Source organism: Pocillopora verrucosa, chromosome 5 (assembly GCF_036669915.1).
Source record: "Pocillopora verrucosa isolate sample1 chromosome 5, ASM3666991v2, whole genome shotgun sequence".
In the NCBI taxonomy this organism is placed as follows: Eukaryota; Metazoa; Cnidaria; class Anthozoa; order Scleractinia; family Pocilloporidae; genus Pocillopora; species Pocillopora verrucosa.
Window position 1 is genome coordinate 28,041,559 of NC_089316.1, and position 20,131 is coordinate 28,061,689.

At 38.5% G+C, this 20,131-nt stretch overlaps 2 protein-coding genes across 2 annotated transcripts; both read left to right on the top strand.

Annotated features, from left to right (window-relative positions):
* Positions 1-816: 816 nt before the first annotated feature.
* On the top strand, positions 817-1,779 carry LOC136280850 (melatonin receptor type 1A-like). Its single transcript, XM_066166588.1, has one exon. The coding sequence runs from the start codon at positions 817-819 to the stop codon at positions 1,777-1,779; it is 963 nt and encodes a 320-aa protein (XP_066022685.1).
* A 2,758-nt stretch (positions 1,780-4,537) lies between these two features.
* On the top strand, positions 4,538-19,435 carry LOC136280851 (tetratricopeptide repeat protein 28-like). The gene is made up of 6 exons (XM_066166589.1): positions 4,538-4,798; positions 7,403-7,556; positions 8,546-8,707; positions 8,969-9,046; positions 14,261-14,328; positions 15,524-19,435. Exons 2-6 carry the CDS (start codon positions 7,460-7,462, stop codon positions 19,433-19,435), a joined length of 4,317 nt encoding a protein of 1,438 aa, XP_066022686.1. The 5' UTR covers positions 4,538-4,798; positions 7,403-7,459.
* Positions 19,436-20,131: the final 696 nt, after the last annotated feature.

Here is a 20,131-nt window from a genome sequence, read left to right on the forward strand (position 1 = left end):
TTTAGAAAGAAGATGTTCAGACAACATCCCCACGGTTTTTAATTAACGTTCCAAATGTTTCAAGCAGGAACGTGAGGTGGTTCAAACAACTTCAAATTTTACTGACACTCTACTTCCGCGATCTTATATGCTTATCAAAAGAAAATACTTCCCCTCTACTATGCCGAAAAACAAATTTTTACCAAAAGTTGCAGTCTGGATCACAAAGTTTCCTTTGATTGTCGTAATTCTTCCTTTTTTCAGTAATTTTGTTTGAGGAAATAAAATTGTTGAAGCTTTCTAAAGTATTTTCTCATTTTTGTGAACGACGAAATCGTCGGATAACGTTTGTTTACTAACAGGAACCTGTAAATGCTGATGTGTACGAACAAGAAATGGCTAAACAGAATGAATAGCTTTTCTTTCACTCAAAAGGGATAAACCAAATATTAAAAGCAACTCACCAGCACTTATATGAAAGTTAAACAAGTGAGAAGAATTAAAACAAACCTCTTTTAACATCAACGATAAAAAATACGTGGATGTTCCCGAAGTAATAAAAAATCGATCTTTTTTTGCCTTACAACTTCCAACGGTAAATGAAAACGACGTTGACATAATTCATAGTTCAATATTAAATATTGCTCAATATTTATTTACTGCAATGGGTATAGAGATAAGATTTATGAGAGAATGACATCTGTTTTCATCCCAGCAGACAAAATCGCTCGCGCACCGAAGGTTTTAGCGATTAATGATTCAAAAAGTCGTCAACGAAGACTTCGCAACGATATAGTTTTTTTTTTATCTTTTCGCTGAGCTTATCGACTAAAGGAGATGAGGAGAAACACACTTTCCCTTGAGCTCGCCACGGGGACGGAGGTGTTAGTTTCTACTGAAACAGTTTTGTTTGCTGTTACCAATGTTGTGGCCATCCTCGGAAATCTTCTCACTTTTTATGCTGTGTACAGAAACCACAGGCTGCGCACGATTCCCAACAAGTTCCTGATAGCTCTGGCTCTAAGTGATATTCTGATGTCTACTATCTGTATACCTTTTACAGTTGCAAGTCTTTTCCACAGTAGGTGGATCTTTGGTGACACATTCTGTCGCTGGCAAGCATTTGATATATTTACATTTGGGACGAGTAGTGTTGGAACTATGGCAGCAATTGCAGTCAGCCGATATTTCTGTGTTGTTAATCGGGAAAAGTATCCCTCGCTGTTTAAGAAGCAAAGATCCGTGATGTACATTTTCTTTGTTTGGTGCTTGGCTCTGGTTGGATCTGTGCCCATATTAGTCTTCAAAAATAACAGCGTTGAATTCCAGCCAGGAAAAGCAATGTGTCTGTACAAATTTGAAAGTAACATTGCTTACTCTGTCTTTATGCACTTCTGTTTTATCACAACACCCTTGATTATCATCAAGATCTCCTATTTCAAAGTGTTCCGCGCCGTGTCGAGATCAAATCGTGTTTTCTTACTGGAAAATAACCTGAAACTTCTTCGGGTGAATGTGGAAGAAGCCAAAGTGACGAAACGTTTGGAAGCAGTTGTGGTCGGCTTTGCATGCTGTTGGCTTCCCGTTTTCGTCGTTGATAACATCGACATGGCACGTGGAGAACCCACGCTACCACGACAAGTGTACTTGACTAACAGCCTCTTAATTTACCTGAGTAGCACCATAAACCCATTCATATATTGTGCCACAGATAAGAGGTTCAGACGAAAGTATAAGGTTGTTTTGAGGAAGATTTTTACCTTTAAATGCCGAGACAACAGGGAGAACGGTGACGCCTAACTGAAATAGCCAGAGAAATGTGGTAGGAATGTGAATGTGGAGGAAACCAAAATGACGAAGCGTTTGGTTGCAGTTGTAGTCGGCTTTGCATGCTGCTGGCTTCCTATTTTCATCATCGACAATATCGACATGGCGCATGAAGAGCCCACACTACCACAACCAGCTTACTAAGCATATGGCTTTTTGCTTTACTTGAGTAGCACCATAAACCCCTTCATATATTGTGCCACAGATAAGAGGTTCAGACGGGAGTATAAGGCTGTTTTCTAGAAGATTTTTAGCTTCAAATGCCGAGCCAACAACGAAAACAACGACGGTTAACTGAAATGGCGCAAGACCTGATGTAAAGGTAGTTTTTTTTCTGAGATTTTAACTGAGGTTGTTACTGGTAAAATTGGAAACATTTGAAGGTAATCACAAGAACCCATGTTGATTTGTAGACTGGCTTGAGTTACCGAAAAGAGTGACAAAATAAATACTTTGCACAAACCTAGAAGTCATTTGGAGGATCCCTAAGACAGGCACCCTTAGTGATTGCAGCATCTGGCGGGGAATTACCCTCTTATCAGTACCAAGAAAAATCTTGGCTAAGATCATCATCAAGTGAATGTAAACACAGTGGACCAAGAGCTCGGGAAGGAACAAGTAAGGTTCAGGGAAGGAAAGGAATGTAGCGAACAGATCTTTTCTTTCAAAATATCATCAGGTAACGAGTGGAAAAGACAGCTGTGCATTAACTTTAACAAAGCAGTTGACAGCATCCATAGAGATAGTCTCTTTTTAATTTAGAAGAGGAATTTTATTCTCGAGCAAAAATGTTATTTACGTAAAAGTGAATTTTTGTTTGTATATGGATATCAGTTTAAAACATTTCTCTTTTCATTTACACTTTTCTTATTGAAGTTAATTTCCTGTGCCCTCCAATGACTTCTCTTAAGCTCGGAGCCAAAGTAGAGATAATCGAAAGGAACATCTTAAAACAGATGTCCGCAAATTTGAGTAAATTTCTTCAATCATAACTCAGCCGGGACATGACTGTTTGAGTTTCGATGTCGTCTTCATCATTATTATCCACTGTAAGAGAGAAATTGTTGCTTTGAACTATGTAAAATTGGAAGTGAACTTTTTCGCAGAAATATCCTTAATCAAACGTACTTAATTGTCATTCAAATGTTCAACACACTCAACATACAGTAACCTGCTCCCGTCAAACCCTATAATTAATTAAATAAGCTGATACTTGTTCAAATAATTACGCCTAAATTTTGCTCAGTTTAACTAAGAATTCGTACAAAGTGAACGTTTTTTTTCCAAGGAATATCTGTTATTTTAACAGCAAACATATTGTAAGGGGTCTTGTTATTTGATTTCAGTGCACACAGCTCATAATTGCATTCCTTGGAGTTGGGCTTGTTAATCGGGCACCTGACAAATTTTAAAATTTGTTCCGTTAATGTTGTCGTCATGCGGAAAGTTCTTTTGACCACCTTTCATAGTTTTGACTTCCCATTCCGGATTCAATTGCTAGTTACAATTCCTCCGCATTTGTTTCATTCTTCTTTCATGCTGTAGGGGGCCAGCTGCGCTTGGCAAAATAAATATGACACAACAAATTCTATGCGTCCAGATTCCTTGTATTCTAGTACAGGATAATCACAACGAATGACCAATGAGGATCTATCCGGCGACGATTCGAAGTTATTGCTTCTTACACAGCCTAAAATCCCTCGCTGAAACTAACTCGGCAAAAACGGCAGAAAAAAAAAACCCGCAAGTAACGTTGAAGCAACGCACATGGCATGGGGAACTGCGCCCTAGGTACATTGTCAGCGGCGCTATAAAACGCATGTAAATGCAACGAATCATACACATGCTACTTTCTTATTCAACTTTCTTTTCATTATGGATCTGCTCCAACATTACTCTTCAAAAATAGCAGCGTTGAGTTTCAGCCTGGAAAAGGAATGTGTTTGTTCAAAGTTGAAAGTAACATTGCTTACTCTGTCTTTGTGCACTGCAATTTTACCACAACATCCTTGAGTATCATCACGGCTGCTTGTGGTGTGAGTTCAGATAAATTAAGTTTTTTTCTTTCTCTCAAGGTGAAGTAACGCGATATTTTCGTCCGTTTGAAAGTCATGCTCTTTTTCTGTTACAAAAATGAAAACATTAGGTACACAAAGTGTCCCATCTCGACCCACGCATGCTACGCATACCTATGTTCTTATAAATGATTTCATGGATCAGGGGGCTGTGCACAAAGAATAACATCAACCAGAAATCTTGGGCTCAGATGATAAGTGTGGTGGTTTGTGGCCTTCGCGAGAGCCTCGTTGATTAAGATCGAGATTTATCGGGACATGAAAGGTTCGCATTTCATTTTTTGTATTATTTTTAAGTCAAACGTGTTTTTACGGCCTCTTGACGCACAAAGAACACGGCTAACAACTCACGTTCCATCACGTACCATAAAAACAACGTGCAAAGTCCATTAGAACATACCCAATCATTGCACTACGTGAACATTTGGCAATTTTTCGCGTGCTTGAATTGTATTCCATCAACCAAATTCGCATCTACGCGCGCCCATGAATTATTCACTATTTATGACTCATTTTCTCGGGAAAGTTCACAATGTGTAATTAACTTTTGGTTTTCCAGGGAATGTCACGCTATGGTAAAAACATCATTATGGTCGTGAAACAAAAAGTGAGTCATTTGCATCCTGTCACGGTCGAGGTGAACACCTTTGGTGGCAGCGAGAAATTTTTAACGCTCGCCATCCCCAGCTCGAAGCGTTGCTTCTAAGTTATCGCGAGCTAAATTTAAGAGGAAAAAAATCAAATACTCCTACGTCGTGAGATCACTAAGAAAAGAGTACCCTCTCGACACCGTTCTTGTTATAATTCACCTTCTGAAGACCTCATCAAAATATCTTCGGTCTTGCAAAATTTTACAAATTTAACAGGTTCTTAAGGACGAATTCAACGCTCCGTCGTTGACGAAACGTCGTTTTAAGGTAAGCTCTGAAATAATTAATTAAACCAAGTGGTTTGTCTCACCCACTCGCAGTGTTCCATCAGTAACATTGCCAGTTTGTATTAACAAAGAAAAACTTTGTACATGGTAAAATATAGACAATCCGGTATGAGGCGTGGGGTCTTGGTTTCATGTGGGTCTTTCAGCAAAGTGAACCGGCAACAACACACTAGGCCTTATGATCGCAGACAAGAGGAAGTTATGAAAATTTTATCGATGGAAAGTGCTGTGTCCCTGCTTACTCTATTTTTTTAGAAGAGTATTTAGTGAGAACTAAGAAAACTGAGTGTTACGAGATAATCTGAAGCCTTTTTCCTTTTTATTTTGATTATAAACTACCGTCTACGTGTTACATCCTGTTCGCATTATAGAAATTGAAAGAGGAAGCAGTTGTCATAAACACATGTTTCGAGGGGAAGATGTAAAACGCTCCTTGCTTATTAAATGATACAAAACTTGGCAGGTATTTTCAGGCAGAGAAAAATTTAAGGCGACAAATCAAAATACGAATTCTTTAACACATTATTTGACTTCTTTTTGAAGAATTTAGGTTATATTAAGAACACAGCGTAACTGAATATTTATCAGCACACCTGTGGAAAATGAAAATCCAGTTCGCACATACATTTTGGAATAAATGATCGTCTTCTTTGTTTTTTTTTTGTCCTACATAAATTAACGAGTGAATCACATGCTCCTCGTTCTTGTTCGTCATAACTCGAGTCGAAAATTTTACGAAAATTTGAAATGAGATTGCCTAGTTGTATTTGTTTGTTCCACATAAAATCATGAGTGCACCACGTGCTACTCGTTCAAGTTTTTCATTGAAGGCATTTTGGGTTGCGGATATTTATCTATTAGTTTAGTTTGCAATGACAGAAGGAAATATTCCAATATGAAGGAAAGAAAACATTACTATTAATCCGAGTCATTTCGTTAGTGCCATACCTCCTGACTGTGGTGTACTCAAAGTTCTACGGAGCATGCCCAAAGGTGTTAGGTTGAAAAAACAACATGGCGCGATCGGTAAGAAGTAAAGATTGTGTAGATTATTATTGCTTCTGAAGACAACAGGAAATATAAACCCGGGTAAAATTGTCTCAAGTGGAAAGACTTGTCAGCAAGCGGAAATCGTCCAACAAAGTTTTGCATATTATCAGGATAATTGTGCAGAGTTGCAAACAATGGACAGCTGATTTTATGACGAGGGTATTTGCGTGTACACTCTAATAAATCACATTTGAATTACCTACCATAAAATACCTCTCCCCCACCAACCCTGTCAGCACCTAAAAACAAAAGATGTGATTTGCCAACTACGAGCTGTCAGTCTCACCTCGTAAAATTCACGTAAACTGGTTATTTACTTATAAAAACTTTAGGCGCTGATCTGTCAGATTTTTATGCGGAAAAAATCTGTCCTGCTTCGAGGTAGAACGGCTGTACTTTTGTTTTGTTTTGTGCGTCTTGACATAATTTGATAGGGATTAAAATAACTGTACGTCTGCATTTGTTAAACAGACTATTCAAGTCCAGAACTCGATGTGTGCACTTCTAGTGCATTAAGTATTCTTTTGTAACATAGCCAAAGATCTTGCGATGTCTACTGTTCAAGCCTTTTTCTCTTTTCAAAGAGGCATCAGAATTATTTTCATGTCAAATTTGCAGTAAACTGCTTTCGTGTCATCCTTTGATTTCAAGGTGTCCGACCAGGTATGACTGAAAATGGCACCTCGCTTTGATAGGAATCCTTTTGTTGTTGCTTCTTACTTCCTGAAATTATCACTTGAAATTCGCTCGGTAATGTAAAAAAAACCAACAACAACAACGCGAGTAATACATATATATCCAAATTCTTTCATCACATGAAAAGTTGTAAGACCTGATAGCATCTTAGGGACGGACCTATTGGGGTGTTGGGCAATAACCCCCGAAAAAATTGAGCACGGGCTTAATGGAAGAAAAAAAATCGTACAATTGGCAAAAGACCCCCCCTCCTCGCATCAAAAATCTAATAGTCCGTCAATAAGGTACCTTTATCGTTTTTCTAAAATGGGTTTCATTTCCGAATGAAATTAATTTCATGCCGCGTTTACATGCAAGATAATTTAGATTATAAAGACAAGTATTTAAAAAATAAATAAAATAAATATTTTTTTGCCAGCCTCAATAATGTCAAGGGATTAAGTTTAGATGATAAAACAAAGGATTATGCCGATAGAAATACCGGAGGTCAAGTAAATTCGTCACATGAGGTCACACAACTCGGGTAATATTCAGAGTGAAAATTTGCATATTTGAGCGGTCGAACGAAAAAAATCATTTCTCAAAAACTAAAATATATTTTCAAAAAAACTGCACCACAATTATTAGGACATATTGGGCTACAAAATATGAAAGTAGGATAGAAAACGAATTTGGACGACTTGCCGCTGTTTGTCGGATGCATGTTGACATTAGCTCTTAATTGCTGATTTTGTGTCTATGTATCCCTCCCATTCTCAGAAGGGAAAAAATATTTATTTTGCGACTGGGTAATATGTTGAGCTGATGTTTAAACTATTTTCAATCACCTCTTTTTCAGGCCAGGATGACTTAAAAGAACAACTTTTTAAGAAGCATCAGTCTTCTTACAGTTGCTATGGCTACAGGAAGAAGTTCAATTAAAGTTCCATGTGAAAATGAAGACTTACCTGACAAAGAAAATGCACCAGATTTTGACGAGGACACTTTACGAGGTGAGCTAGGTTCAACTTCGGCTTCATTTATTGTTAGAACAATTTCTATTCGATCAGTTTCAAGAATGCAAGCAGATGTGGAAAAGGACATTTACAGTGTATGACCACTTTAAAGGATATTTGGCCAGTCATGACTCTCTTCTATGATTACAATATGCTGTTCATTGAGAAGATCTATGACACAGAAACTTTTGCTATTTTCTTTTCTAACAGTTCAAAGCAATAACACAAAGTTATAATAAGTTAAGACTTTATTTGATCATCATATAACATCCACTGTGTAAGTTTGCATCATAGTTACCATCATCATCATCACCATCATCATCACCATCATCTTTCTATTTTAATGAAACATAATCACTTTGAAACCTTCAACATTCCCTCCCTTCTCCTCGAGCAACCCACAGGCATTTGATCTTCATCCAAGCCAAAGAGGGTGGGGGGGGGGAGGGGGTTTTAAGCCTGCCTGGCTGGCGTTAGGGAATTTGAATAAAAACTGTCACATCTAATTTCCAGTAGAGTACAAGTGTTAATTATCATTGAATATGGAGGTGTTTAAGGTAGATAGTGTACTTTCACTTACAAATGGCTCAGAAGAAATAAGGCTTCAAGGTCTAGGTTTTAAAGCTTGGTCAATTAGTTTTTAAGGCTTGATCAATTAGTTGAAAGTGAAATTCTTAATTATTTCGCCTTTTACATACGATTGTGTGGGGCATTTGAACAATTTATTAATTTTGCCCAGGGAATAGGAATTTTAGGAATCTCCAGGGGTTTTGCCTCGAATTCAGTGACGCTTATAATTCTCATCATTATTCTTACCCATGTTGTCACCTACATTGTTAGCATCATCATAACTATCGAAAATCTGCAGATTTGAAATCTCCAGATCTTGGCAGCTCTGACTATACACGAATAATTATTAACTACGACCACAGACTTTGACACCCATTTTTAAATTTTTTTCGAATTATTTTACTTTTTCTTTGCAGCCACAGCTGATGTTTATAGGAATGAGGGTAATGAGGCCTTCAGGAAAGGAGATTTCATCAATGCTATTCATTTTTACACCAAAGGAATTAAAATGAACTGCAATGACAAAGAACTGAAGGCCAAACTGCACAACAACAGGGCAATTGCACATTCTAAACTTGGTAAGATGATGAGAGCTTTAATATGCATTTTTTTTCTATTTTGAAGCTATTGAGTTGTCTGTAGTAGTTTTCTGAAAAAAGGTGATGATTTTGAATGCATGCCCGGAAAAATTTACATCTTATCTTGGCCTCTCAAATATACAAAGAAGTAACCTCTTACCCCAGATATCAACGAGCATCACGAGTTTTTCCCAAAATTACAGTAATGGTAGTTGGTTTGCAACATGTATGGTTAATCAGAGATATTTATTTCAATAACAGGAAATCACCAGGATTCACTAAGGGATGCAGAAGCAGCCATTGAGTCAAATCCAACTTTCCTTAAGGCAATTGTGAGAGGTTAGATATGTTAGCTGTACTATAATAATAGTAATAAAAAAAGAACTCAACACTCTAAGGTTAAATGAGGTCAAATGGAGTTCAATCTTGTCTCAATTGACTTTAATTAAGAGGTCAAGACCACCCTTATGTACATTTGAATCCAGCTCTTGACTGCTACGCCATTACTTCCATTAATCATGATGAGAATATTATTTTGAACGGGATGAAGAACTCAATGCGGAATGCAAAGCAAAATTTCAGCATGAATATTTTAGTTCCTTAAGTTCAATGAGTCACAGGTGTCAGATATGTTAAGAGCGTATCCACGAGAGCACCGGACAGTCGTGCTACATGCCATCTCACAGATTTCAATGAAACTTTGCCAGTTTAAAGGGTCTACCCCAAAACTCAAAAGACAAACTGGTTTCTGTTTTGGTTTTTTTCGGGGGGGAGATAGACCACTTTCTCGGTTTTTTCTTAGTTTTCACCAAGAAAATCGCTTCAAATAGGTAAAATGTATGAAGCTCTCATTGCGATGGTATTTAACCAATTACTTTGAGGATTTGTACACATATTTTTACATCCTTAGTTAATGTCTGCTGCGAGCATCAGTCAGTTTGATGACGGCTTGTCAATCAACAGAGGCAAATATACGACTGTGTTTTTAGACTTTTCGATTCATCCAAATATTTGACAACTTTGAGGTCAAATATCTCCCGTTGCCAGAAAGCTACAACACTAATCTTAATTACCCTTTATAACCGTTGTTCATGCTGTCTGCTAGATAACAATTTCAGAATAATCTGCAGCTCTCTATGATTATTTTCCTACTTCGATTGTAAAATATCTGCATATTTTTTTTTCAAGTATTCTATTACTACATATAAATCCACATCTCTCTAGATCGAGTGTTGCCGGGTTTAATTGCGTGACTTGTAAAATTTTAAAATAAGAATGAGCCAGCAGTAATTTGACGAGTAGGCTTCCTGCAAATCTCCCTTGATGAAATCCTAAGACATAGCCAGTTGTTTTCGTGAGCAAAGACAATAAATATGAAAGAAAAGTGAGATGCAAATGTCTTTCTTTTTAGCGTAATAGCAGCTGTACCCTCTCCTGCAGTCTCCGTCTAAATTTTGCAAGGTCCCTCCTTATCTTCTGCCTTCAGTTGTTCGGTCAGTTTCGAATTCTGAAGCTAGATCATTGGCATCGGCCTCTCCGTCCTCATTCATATTTACAGAGGGGGACCTCATCAATAAACCAATTATTGTTACGGCAGAAAACTGGCTGAAGTATCGAGCGAATTGCTGCTGTATCAACCGGTCAGTCTTAGACAACATTTCTGGCTGGTGTCGTCTCTTAAACTCTCTCGATATTTGGGAAATCACATTAGAGGCGGTTGCCTTACTAGTTTCCTCCCTTGCCCAGCACACGTCTAGGAGATAATTCTCTGCTTTCTGAGAAAAGGTGGCTGTGTTTTGTGTTTTCCAAAGAGCCTATCCAAAGTCCACTTGGCTAGTTGAGGATTGTTCGTCAGAATTTTTACCTGAGGTCCGACCTTGAACATAGCCATCCCCTACAGAATGGCAAGCCAGTCTTAGTCCATTTCCTCTTGATCTTATCCTAGGCGGAATTTTTTTGTCGGCTTCACTGTGTTTGTCTTTGTCAGGGTACATTTAGATGGTAGCAAATGACTGAAACGTCTTGATACATCCTTCTTTTTGCAAGAATATCTCGCTTTCTTGTTCCGTCTATGACGGATTGGGTATAGTTCTCGCGATGACCCGCGTTCAGAAATCTGTGCACGTTGCTGATAACCACCCGCTTCTACGATTAGTTTGCTGAAGGTTTCTAATGTGATGAGCCTAGTGAGACCCTGAGGTGCTTCAAACCGTGCCAGTTGGTCTGCGCTATAAACTTGTCACAGTTCTTAAGTCAGAGGGAGGATCGCCCACCCCTATCTATGTGAGCTCCTCTACAGTACCTGCGTATCCCTTGCAATCATATGATATAAAGTTCATCTCAGTCAAAAATCACCAGCTAGGAAAACTGATGTTCAGATAAGCGCTCTTCTTGCCCTTCTTCCTTATTCATTGCCGACTCTAAGATAGCAGCTACAGTACGCGTTCTATTTAGGTTTACAGTCACCTTGCCGCCATCAGGAAGACTCGCCACCAGCTTTGATTTCTTCTGCCATCTGCAGATTCATCTCTCTCCCACTTTATGTCTCCAATTTTTATGAGGAGGATACTGGCATTTACGAACCCGAAGGTCTGAATCTCACACTAAGTTGTGCACGATATTTGAGGTACATCGTTAAATAGCGACCTTCGTAATCTCCAAATAAGCCAATACACGCTAGAATAAGCTCCATCTCGGACGAAACACATGTTTGGGATACACCGACGTCTCTCAAATGTTTTTGTTTAAGCTGTATACCCACGAATTTAGAGGTATGAGCTGTTGCCGTCCCTGTCCAGCGCGAGAAAAATAACATTTGGTCCTACAGTTAGTTGCAAATGAACAAGACAACTGCCCCATCTTGACTTTATCAATTCGAGTGTTAGATTGAATTGAGGGCTTTTTAGACATTCGATTTCTTATATGGCATCACTATGAAGACGTAATACAACTGATACACCTACACTACATAGGATTAACAATGTCTGTTGCGCTGTTGCGAGAAGGAGGAAAATATTACCGGAAGTGTAAACTCTTTTTAAAAAGAGTTTCAGAGACGTTTCAGAGATGTCTATCTTTGATCGGCTGTCACAAAAAAATGACCCCCACTTAAATTTACACGGAAAAATGAACTTACCAACTCCTTGTTGAAAAAATTGGAATTCATTTGACCGATACGCCGGCTTTTTCCTCGGGCTGCTATAAAACAGTTCATAAATTGACTAATGAATAAAATGTTTTGAAATACCGTTCGAAATTTGCCTTTTTTTTTGCGTGCAAATCAAGGGTAGACGAAGTTTTTAAAACATTTGACTAGAATGTCATGGAGTTCACCTCGATAATTTTCGTCGGCCAGAGTCAAGACGCGCCAAGGTAAGCGACATCGCCCTCCAGTAAAATAATTTTCCAAAGAATAAACGTGGCAAGCGTGAGGAAACGCACATTTTTTTATCATTGTGATCAAAGCCCAATGATGTACCTAAACTGGTACTTACGGTATCAAACCATTGATTATGACAGGATGAGCTTAATTTTTCTGTCGAGGTTGACGTGATTTCACATTAAAAGCGTTTTTGACGGAACAAACTAGTGAGCATCGCTGCACGAACTGAGAAAGTAAAAACTTGTTTTTATCTCCCACGCGTTTCGTCTGACAATAGTAGACTTCATCAAGGATTTTTCAAGTAGGGTAAATAAGCTTTCTCATATACAAATAGTAAATAAGTTGTCTCTTTGCTATTGAAGCCAGTGGATAGAATTCGCCAGGTGCGCCTAAGGTGTTATGCATGCGTGACATTTTCCGGACGTTACATGTACGAGTACGTGATCCGTTTGAGGGTCACAGATTTAGGGTAAATATTTCACCCCTCAACATCACGCAATGTCTCTAGTTTATAGAGGTCTTAAAACGTTTCATTATATGGAGTTGCCTTCTGCGGGTAGAAGGCTACAAGCGAATTTCTCAGGCGTAATTGCCTTTGATTTCTCAATTGATGTTGTCGCAAACACAGTTTTTGGGAGTCAAGAGACAAAAAAACTTATCAGGACCTAGTTTCATGTTCTAATGGAAATAGATAGCAAATAGAAACACATTTTCTTGAGAAATAAAGTCACAAATGACGGGGGTTCTCTGAAACAAATAGTGATAGAAAACGATTTCAGTTCTGGTCAATATTGACTTTTCATGGCCTACTTCCAAATCTGAGAGAACGCACGCGTAGTTAATAATATATGGGGCTATTGATATTTCCTATCAAAGAAGGGGGGGCAGAGTTTCCCGTCATTCGCGGTATGGAAAAGCCGAAGTTGTTACCCTCGGGAACTTGTACGTCAACAAGCAGGCGACATGTGACTCTAAAATCTCCTCTACTGTTACAGTTTCCTTATTGTAAACTGTGCGATAATGATAATAGACGATCAAAGTATAGGCTAATGAATGTTTTGTTCTGTACAAGAGCCCAATGTCCTGATTTTAGCAAATCTTCATAGTAATAAACGACTGAAGAAAGAAACGCAACGATTTTCCCATTGATTTTTCGTCTACATGCATCTCTCTAAACGTGAAATTTTCCATTCCTACAAAAAATCTCGAAAGTTTTTCACATTTTTCACCTTTCTTGATCAATCATCTTGTATAAAGAGCTAAAAAATGTAGGTTTATTTTGTCAAGTGACCGCCTAGAGCAAGAAGTGCGTGACAGGTGTAGTTGAGAGAAACTTGTCACAGTCGCAGATTTTAAAAGGCATCCAAGACAAAAATATGGTAGTGCCCAAAGATTTTTTTGATGATTTTTAGAGATGAAATGATGGGTTATAAAGGGTAATTAAGATAAGTGTTGCAGCTTTCTGGCAACTGGAGATATTTGACCTCAAAGTTGTAAAATATTTAGATGAATCGAAAAGTCTAAAAACACAGTCGTATATTTGCCTCTGTTGATTGACAAGCCGTCAATCGAACTGACTGATACTCGCGGCGGCCATTAACTAAGGATGTAAAAATATGTGTGCAAATCCTCAAAGTAACTGGTTAAATACCATCGCAATGAGAGCTTCATGCATTTTACCTATTTGAAGCGATTTCATTGGTGAAAACCAAGAAAAACCGGGGGGTGGTCTATCTCCCCACAGAAAAAAACCAAAACAGAAACCAGTCTGTTTTTTTGAGTTTTGGGGTAGAGCCTTTAAACTGACAAAGTTTCATTGAAATCGGTGGGATGGCATGTAGCACGACTGTCCGGTGCTCTCGTGGACACGCTCTTAAGTCACTATCTAGCTGTTTTAGAAAGAAGGATCAGGACTTACCTAACTCTTAGTGTTTTTTTGGGAGTTTTTGATCCCAAATTAAGTGTTCTTAGAAGTTTCAGTTGTCTGTAAAGCTAAATAAATCTAACTGAAACTTAATAGGGCCTGTTTATTCTTTTCCGTTTAGTTTTTTTTGTTTTGTTTGTTTTGTCTTTTTTTTTTCTTCTGGTCTGTAATGATTTCAATGGTTTCAGGTTCTTTTCTCAGAATTGAGCTACAGTAATTGTATGCTTCTTTGTGTTGTTGCCTACAGGAGCCACTGCTTGTGTTGAATTGAAGAGATTTGAAGAAGCAATCACTTGGTGTAATAAGGGACTAGCTGTATCCTTTGAAGGAATCTTTCATTTTTAACCGTGGGTATTAAAAAAAGTTTCCATAATTTGATGTTTTAAGGGAGAAAATACAAAGAAGGGTATTAATTATGATGGGAACTTATCAGTTCATATACTTTAAGTGTGTGTGATTAAAAACATAGGAGAAGTTATTACCTCATGACTTATTAATGAAATTACTCCTTTTAGCCAATTTGACTTAGTTCTACTATCCATGCCAATAACTGGTACATTAGTTTAAATAACCCTTTAATTTCCCAGACCAAATTTGTAATTATCCTTACTGTCAACCATACAATTCTTGTAATGTTAGTACAGAGAATTCAGTATTGCATCAACTAACTATTTTCAAATTGATATATATTTTTTTACTCTCAACACTTATCTGATTGATATTGTATTGCTATTGTAAGGAGAAATTCTCTTTTGGTCACTCACGGGAGTTAAAGGGTTAGAAGACTAATATTCATCCAGTTTATACATAGTACTTGGGTAGATGATCTCTCTAAAACAAGCCAGAACAAAAAGCTCGGTAATGTTTACATATTTTATGCAGATTTTCTCGCCTTCGACCTTTTTCCACTATTTAGAGACTCGGAAACTTTCGTCCTGCTTTCCTATGGACAAATAAAAATTTTAAAGACATGTGTTTGTGTTGTAGACTCATTTCTTCCACTGCTGTAAAACATTTGTCTGATGTTAAAGCTATATTAATTTAAAAATTGAGCAAGTGCTGCTCAGTTTTTGGAAACTAAGGATTAAATCTAGATATTTCGCGTTAAATTTTGAGGCTGTAGACAGAAAAAACATTTTTTGAAGTGTAGATTTACTTCATAACTGACTTTAAGACTGAATGTTGATAAATCATTTACCTTTCATGCAAAGCCCTCCTAATGGGCCATTTCATAGTCGTGTACTTAGTTGCCAAGCCTTTGATTTGGAGTGAGGCTGAAGGTGACCTTGTTGTGATAGAGACCGGTATCTAGAAACGATAACAACAAAGTAGTTTGCATTTAAAAAGCAGCAATGTTTTTATCATAACAAGGTCAGCCTTTATCATCCCTCTTGTTCAGAAGCTTGGGAACCAAGCACGCAAATGTTAAAATGGACTATTACATATCAATATGATCAGAAACATAATCTTTTTTGTTTTTCCACATTTAACCCTTAACATAAAAAAAAAGATTGACCAAAACAATAGGATCTTGTTGTCATTAAGACTTCAGTCTGTCAGAGAAGTGGGAGATAAGTCCAAGAAGGAAAAAGATCCTATTAGTCATGACCACGTTAGCGCAAGTTCAGGTGATATCAAGAAAGTCATAGACTTCTATAATTGGGGAGAAGCCATAGAGTACCTAAACCTACATCTTAAAATAGCAAAAGAAGTAGGAGACAAGCATGGGGAGGGTGGTGCTTATGGCAATCTTGGCAATGCTTTTCACCGTCTGGGTGATTTCAAAAAAGCCATAGAGTACCACAACCTACATCTTAAAATAGCTAAAGAAGTAGGAGACAAGCATGGGGAGGGTCGTGCTTATGGTAATCTTGGCAATGCTTTTCACCGTCTGGGTGATTTAAAAAACGCCATAGAGTACCGCAACCTACATCTTAAAATAGCTAAAGAAGTAGGAGACAAGCATGGGGAGGGTAGTGCTTATGGCAATCTTGGCAGTGCTTATTCTAGTCTGGGTGATTTCAAAAAAGGCATAGAGTACCACAACCTACATCTTAAAATAGCTAAAGAAGTAGGAGACAAGCATGGGGAGGGTAGTGCTTATGGCAATCTTGGCAATGATTATTCTAGTCTGGGTGATTCCAAAAAAGCCAAAGAGTACCACAACCTACATCTTAAAATAGCTAAAGAAGTAGGAGACAAGCATGGGGAGGGTAGTGCTTATGGCAATCTTGGCAATGCTTATTCTAGTCTGGGTGATTTCAAAAAAGCCATAGAGTACCACAACCTACATCTTAAAATAGCTAAAGAAGTAGGAGACAAGCATGGGGAGGGTCGTGCTTATGGCAATCTTGGCAATGCTTATTTTAGTCTGGGTGATTTAAAAAAAGCCATAGAGTACCACAACCTAGATCTTAAAATAGCTAAAGAAGTAGGAGACAAGCATGGGGAGGGTCGTGCTTATGGCAATCTTGGCAATGCTTATTCTAGTCTGGGTGATTTAAAAAAAGCCATAGAGTACCACAACCTAGATCTTAAAATAGCTAAAGAAGTAGGAGACAAGCATGGGGAGGGTAGTGCTTATGGCAATCTTGGCATTGCTTATTCTAGTCTGGGTGATTTCAAAAAAGCCATAGAGTACAACAACCTACATCTTAAAATAGCTAAAGAAGTAGGAGACAAGCATGGGGAGGGTAGTGCTTATGGCAATCTTGGCAGTGCTTATTCTAGTCTGGGTGATTTCAAAAAAGGCATAGAGTACCACAACCTACATCTTAAAATAGCTAAAGAAGTAGGAGACAAGCATGGGGAGGGTAGTGCTTATGGCAATCTTGGCAATAATTATTCTAGTCTGGGTGATTCCAAAAAAGCCAAAGAGTACCACAACCTACATCTTAAAATAGCTAAAGAAGTAGGAGACAAGCATGGGGAGGGTAGTGCTTATGGCAATCTTGGCAATGCTTATTCTAGTCTGGGTGATTTCAAAAAAGCCATAGAGTACCACAACCTACATCTTAAAATAGCTAAAGAAGTAGGAGACAAGCATGGGGAGGGTCGTGCTTATGCCCATCTTGGCAATGCTTTTCACCCTCTGGGTGATTTCAAAAAAGCCATAGAGTACCACAACCTAGATCTTAAAATAGCTAAAGAAGTAGGAGACAAGCATGGGGAGGGTGGTGCTTATGGCAATCTTGGCAATGCTTATTCTAGTCTGGGTGATTTCAAAAAAGCCATAGAGTACCACAACCTACATCTTAAAATAGCTAAAGAAGTAGGAGACAAGCATGGGGAGGGTCGTGTTTATGCCAATCTTGGCAATGCTTATCGCCGTCTGGGTGATTTCAAAAAAGCCATAGAGTACCACAACCTACATCTTAAAATAGCTAAAGAAGTAGGAGACAAGCATGGGGAGGGTCGTGCTTATGCCCATCTTGGCAATGCTTTTCACCCTCTGGGTGATTTCAAAAAAGCCATAGAGTACCACAACCTAGATCTTAAAATAGCTAAAGAAGTAGGAGACAAGCATGGGGAGGGTGGTGCTTATGGCAATCTTGGCAATGCTTATTCTAGTCTGGGTGATTTCAAAAAAGCCATAGAGTACCACAACCTACATCTTAAAATAGCTAAAGAAGTAGGAGACAAGCATGGGGAGGGTGGTGCTTATGGCAATCTTGGCAATGCTTATCGCCGTCTGGGTGATTTCAAAAAAGGCATAGAGTACCACAACCTACATCTTAAAATAGCTAAAGAAGTAGGAGACAAGCATGGGGAGGGTCGTGTTTATGCCAATCTTGGCAATGCTTTTCACCGTCTGGGTGATTTCAAAAAAGCCATAGAGTACCACAACCTACATCTTAAAATAGCTAAAGAAGTAGGAGACAAATCCTTGGAGGCAATGGCCTACTGCTCATTAGGATGCCTTTCTGAGTTGCAAGGTGGACTGCCAAAAGCCGTTGAACATTACCAAGCTAGCATAAACTTATTTAATTCCTTGAGAGTACTTCTTAAATCTAGAGATGAGTGGAAAGTTAATTTTCGAAATCAGCATCAAATGGCGTATACGGGTTTGTGGAGAGTTCTCGTAGAACAAGGTAATGTAGATGAAGCCTTATTTGTTGCTGAGAAAGGACGAGCTCAAGCTCTAACCGACCTCATGGAATCCATTTTTCGTGGTGGAACAAGTCACCACAAGGGAGAAGATGAAGATTGCGCAGTTTTAAAAAACGTTCCATCAAACACTGTCTTTCAGGCAGTGGACGAAGCTAACGTCAATCTTTGGGTTGTGTCCGAAGGAAAACAAGTTCAGTTAAGACAAAGTAAACTCAAAGGTTTTGTTTCAGAGAATAGTGGATCTAGCCAGTCCTTTGAGTCGTTCATGCTCGGTGTCTATACACAACTTGGTGTTCGTTCTAATGTGAGATGCGAGAATCGATCTTTAGATGCTTTGAGGGAGGGCCGTTCAAAAGTGGATGAGAAAACCAAAGAAGCCAACCCTCAACCTCACTTCCAACAAGACGGATGCTTGAGCACTTTGTATGATATCGTTATGAAGCCGGTGGCTGACTTGATTCAAGGGGATGAGCTACTCATTATTCCTGATGGACCCCTGTGGATCGCTCCTTACGCTGCATTGAAGGATGGTAATTCTAAATACCTGTGTGAATCGTTCACAATCCGAGTCGCTCCATCGTTAGCAAGTCTTAGACTCATTGCCGATTGCCCAGATGATTATCACAAAAGCAGTGATGCGTTACTTGTAGGAGATCCTTGGGTATCCGAGGTTACTAACAGCGAGGGAGAGAAAGTCCTCGAGCAGCTTCCGTCTGCTAAAGAAGAAGTAGAAATGATCGGAGAAATTCTGAATATCACGCCAATCACTGGCAGAAAAGCCACGAAACGTGAGGTGTTGAAAAGACTCAGTTCCGTTTCCTTAGCTCACTTTGCGGCACACGGATGTATGGAAACTGGCGAAATTGCTCTTACACCTGACCCAGACCGAATATCTTCTGTGCCTACCAAGAAAGAGGATTACATTTTAACGATTCGAGATGTGTTGAATGTTCAACTTCGCGCTAAACTTGTTGTGCTCAGTTGCTGCCACAGTGGTCGGGGCGAGATCAAGGCTGAAGGTGTGGTTGGCATTGCGCGCGCTTTTATGGGGGCTGGTGCTCGGTCTGTTGTGGTGTCCCTGTGGGCGATTGATGACGAGGCTACTCTCGAGTTCATGAAATGCTTTTATCAACACCTTGCAGAAGGTAAATCTACAAGCAAGTCACTGAACCTGGCCATGAAAAGCCTCAGAGAATCAGATGAGTTCCACGACATCAAGTACTGGGCGCCCTTTTTGCTGATTGGAGATGACCTCACGTTTGACCTGATGGCAAAGGAAAGAGAAAATTTGAATAGAAAATCAAATAAATGAGAAAATTTTATTTTTAATTTCAAAAGAATGAAGTAGGAACTTGGAAGGTTTAAATGTTTCTCTATTTTAAACAATTTTTGGTTATTTTTCTTTTCTTTTTACTTTTTTGTTAAATGGAAGTTGAGATGTGCAACTTTACTATGGTGAAGAAATAAACCAGTCTATTTCATTATACTTTGATCAGTGGAATTGTCATTTTTTGTTACTTTAACAAATTTAAATGCCTGCGAAGAGAACGAAATGCAACAAGGCCTCTGTTATGAACGAGGTTTCCATTTCCACCAACATGTCACTCAGCTCTGTTCCTGTCTTACAATCAGTTGTATGGAAAATAATTTAAAGGTTATTTCTTTTACCCAACCAGAAGCTTTTCCACCGGATTTTAATTACCTATGCTCTAAGCTTTTGATAAGCAAAGAAACAATTCAATTTTCCAAAACTTTGATTGAATATGTATGTGAATTGAATATGTGAATTGATCTTAGACTGTTTTCTACATCATTACTTTGTTACAATTTACCTTCATCTTTACAAAAAAATTGATTACCATTTTCGACTCAATCCATTTTAATGCAATCTAGTTCTGTCAGTGCCAAGATTGCCATTCTAAGCTTAATTCGAAGAAGTAAACATAAGAGATGATGTTATTAAATTTACTAACCATATGTTAGAGACATTACACCTACTTTTAGGGGT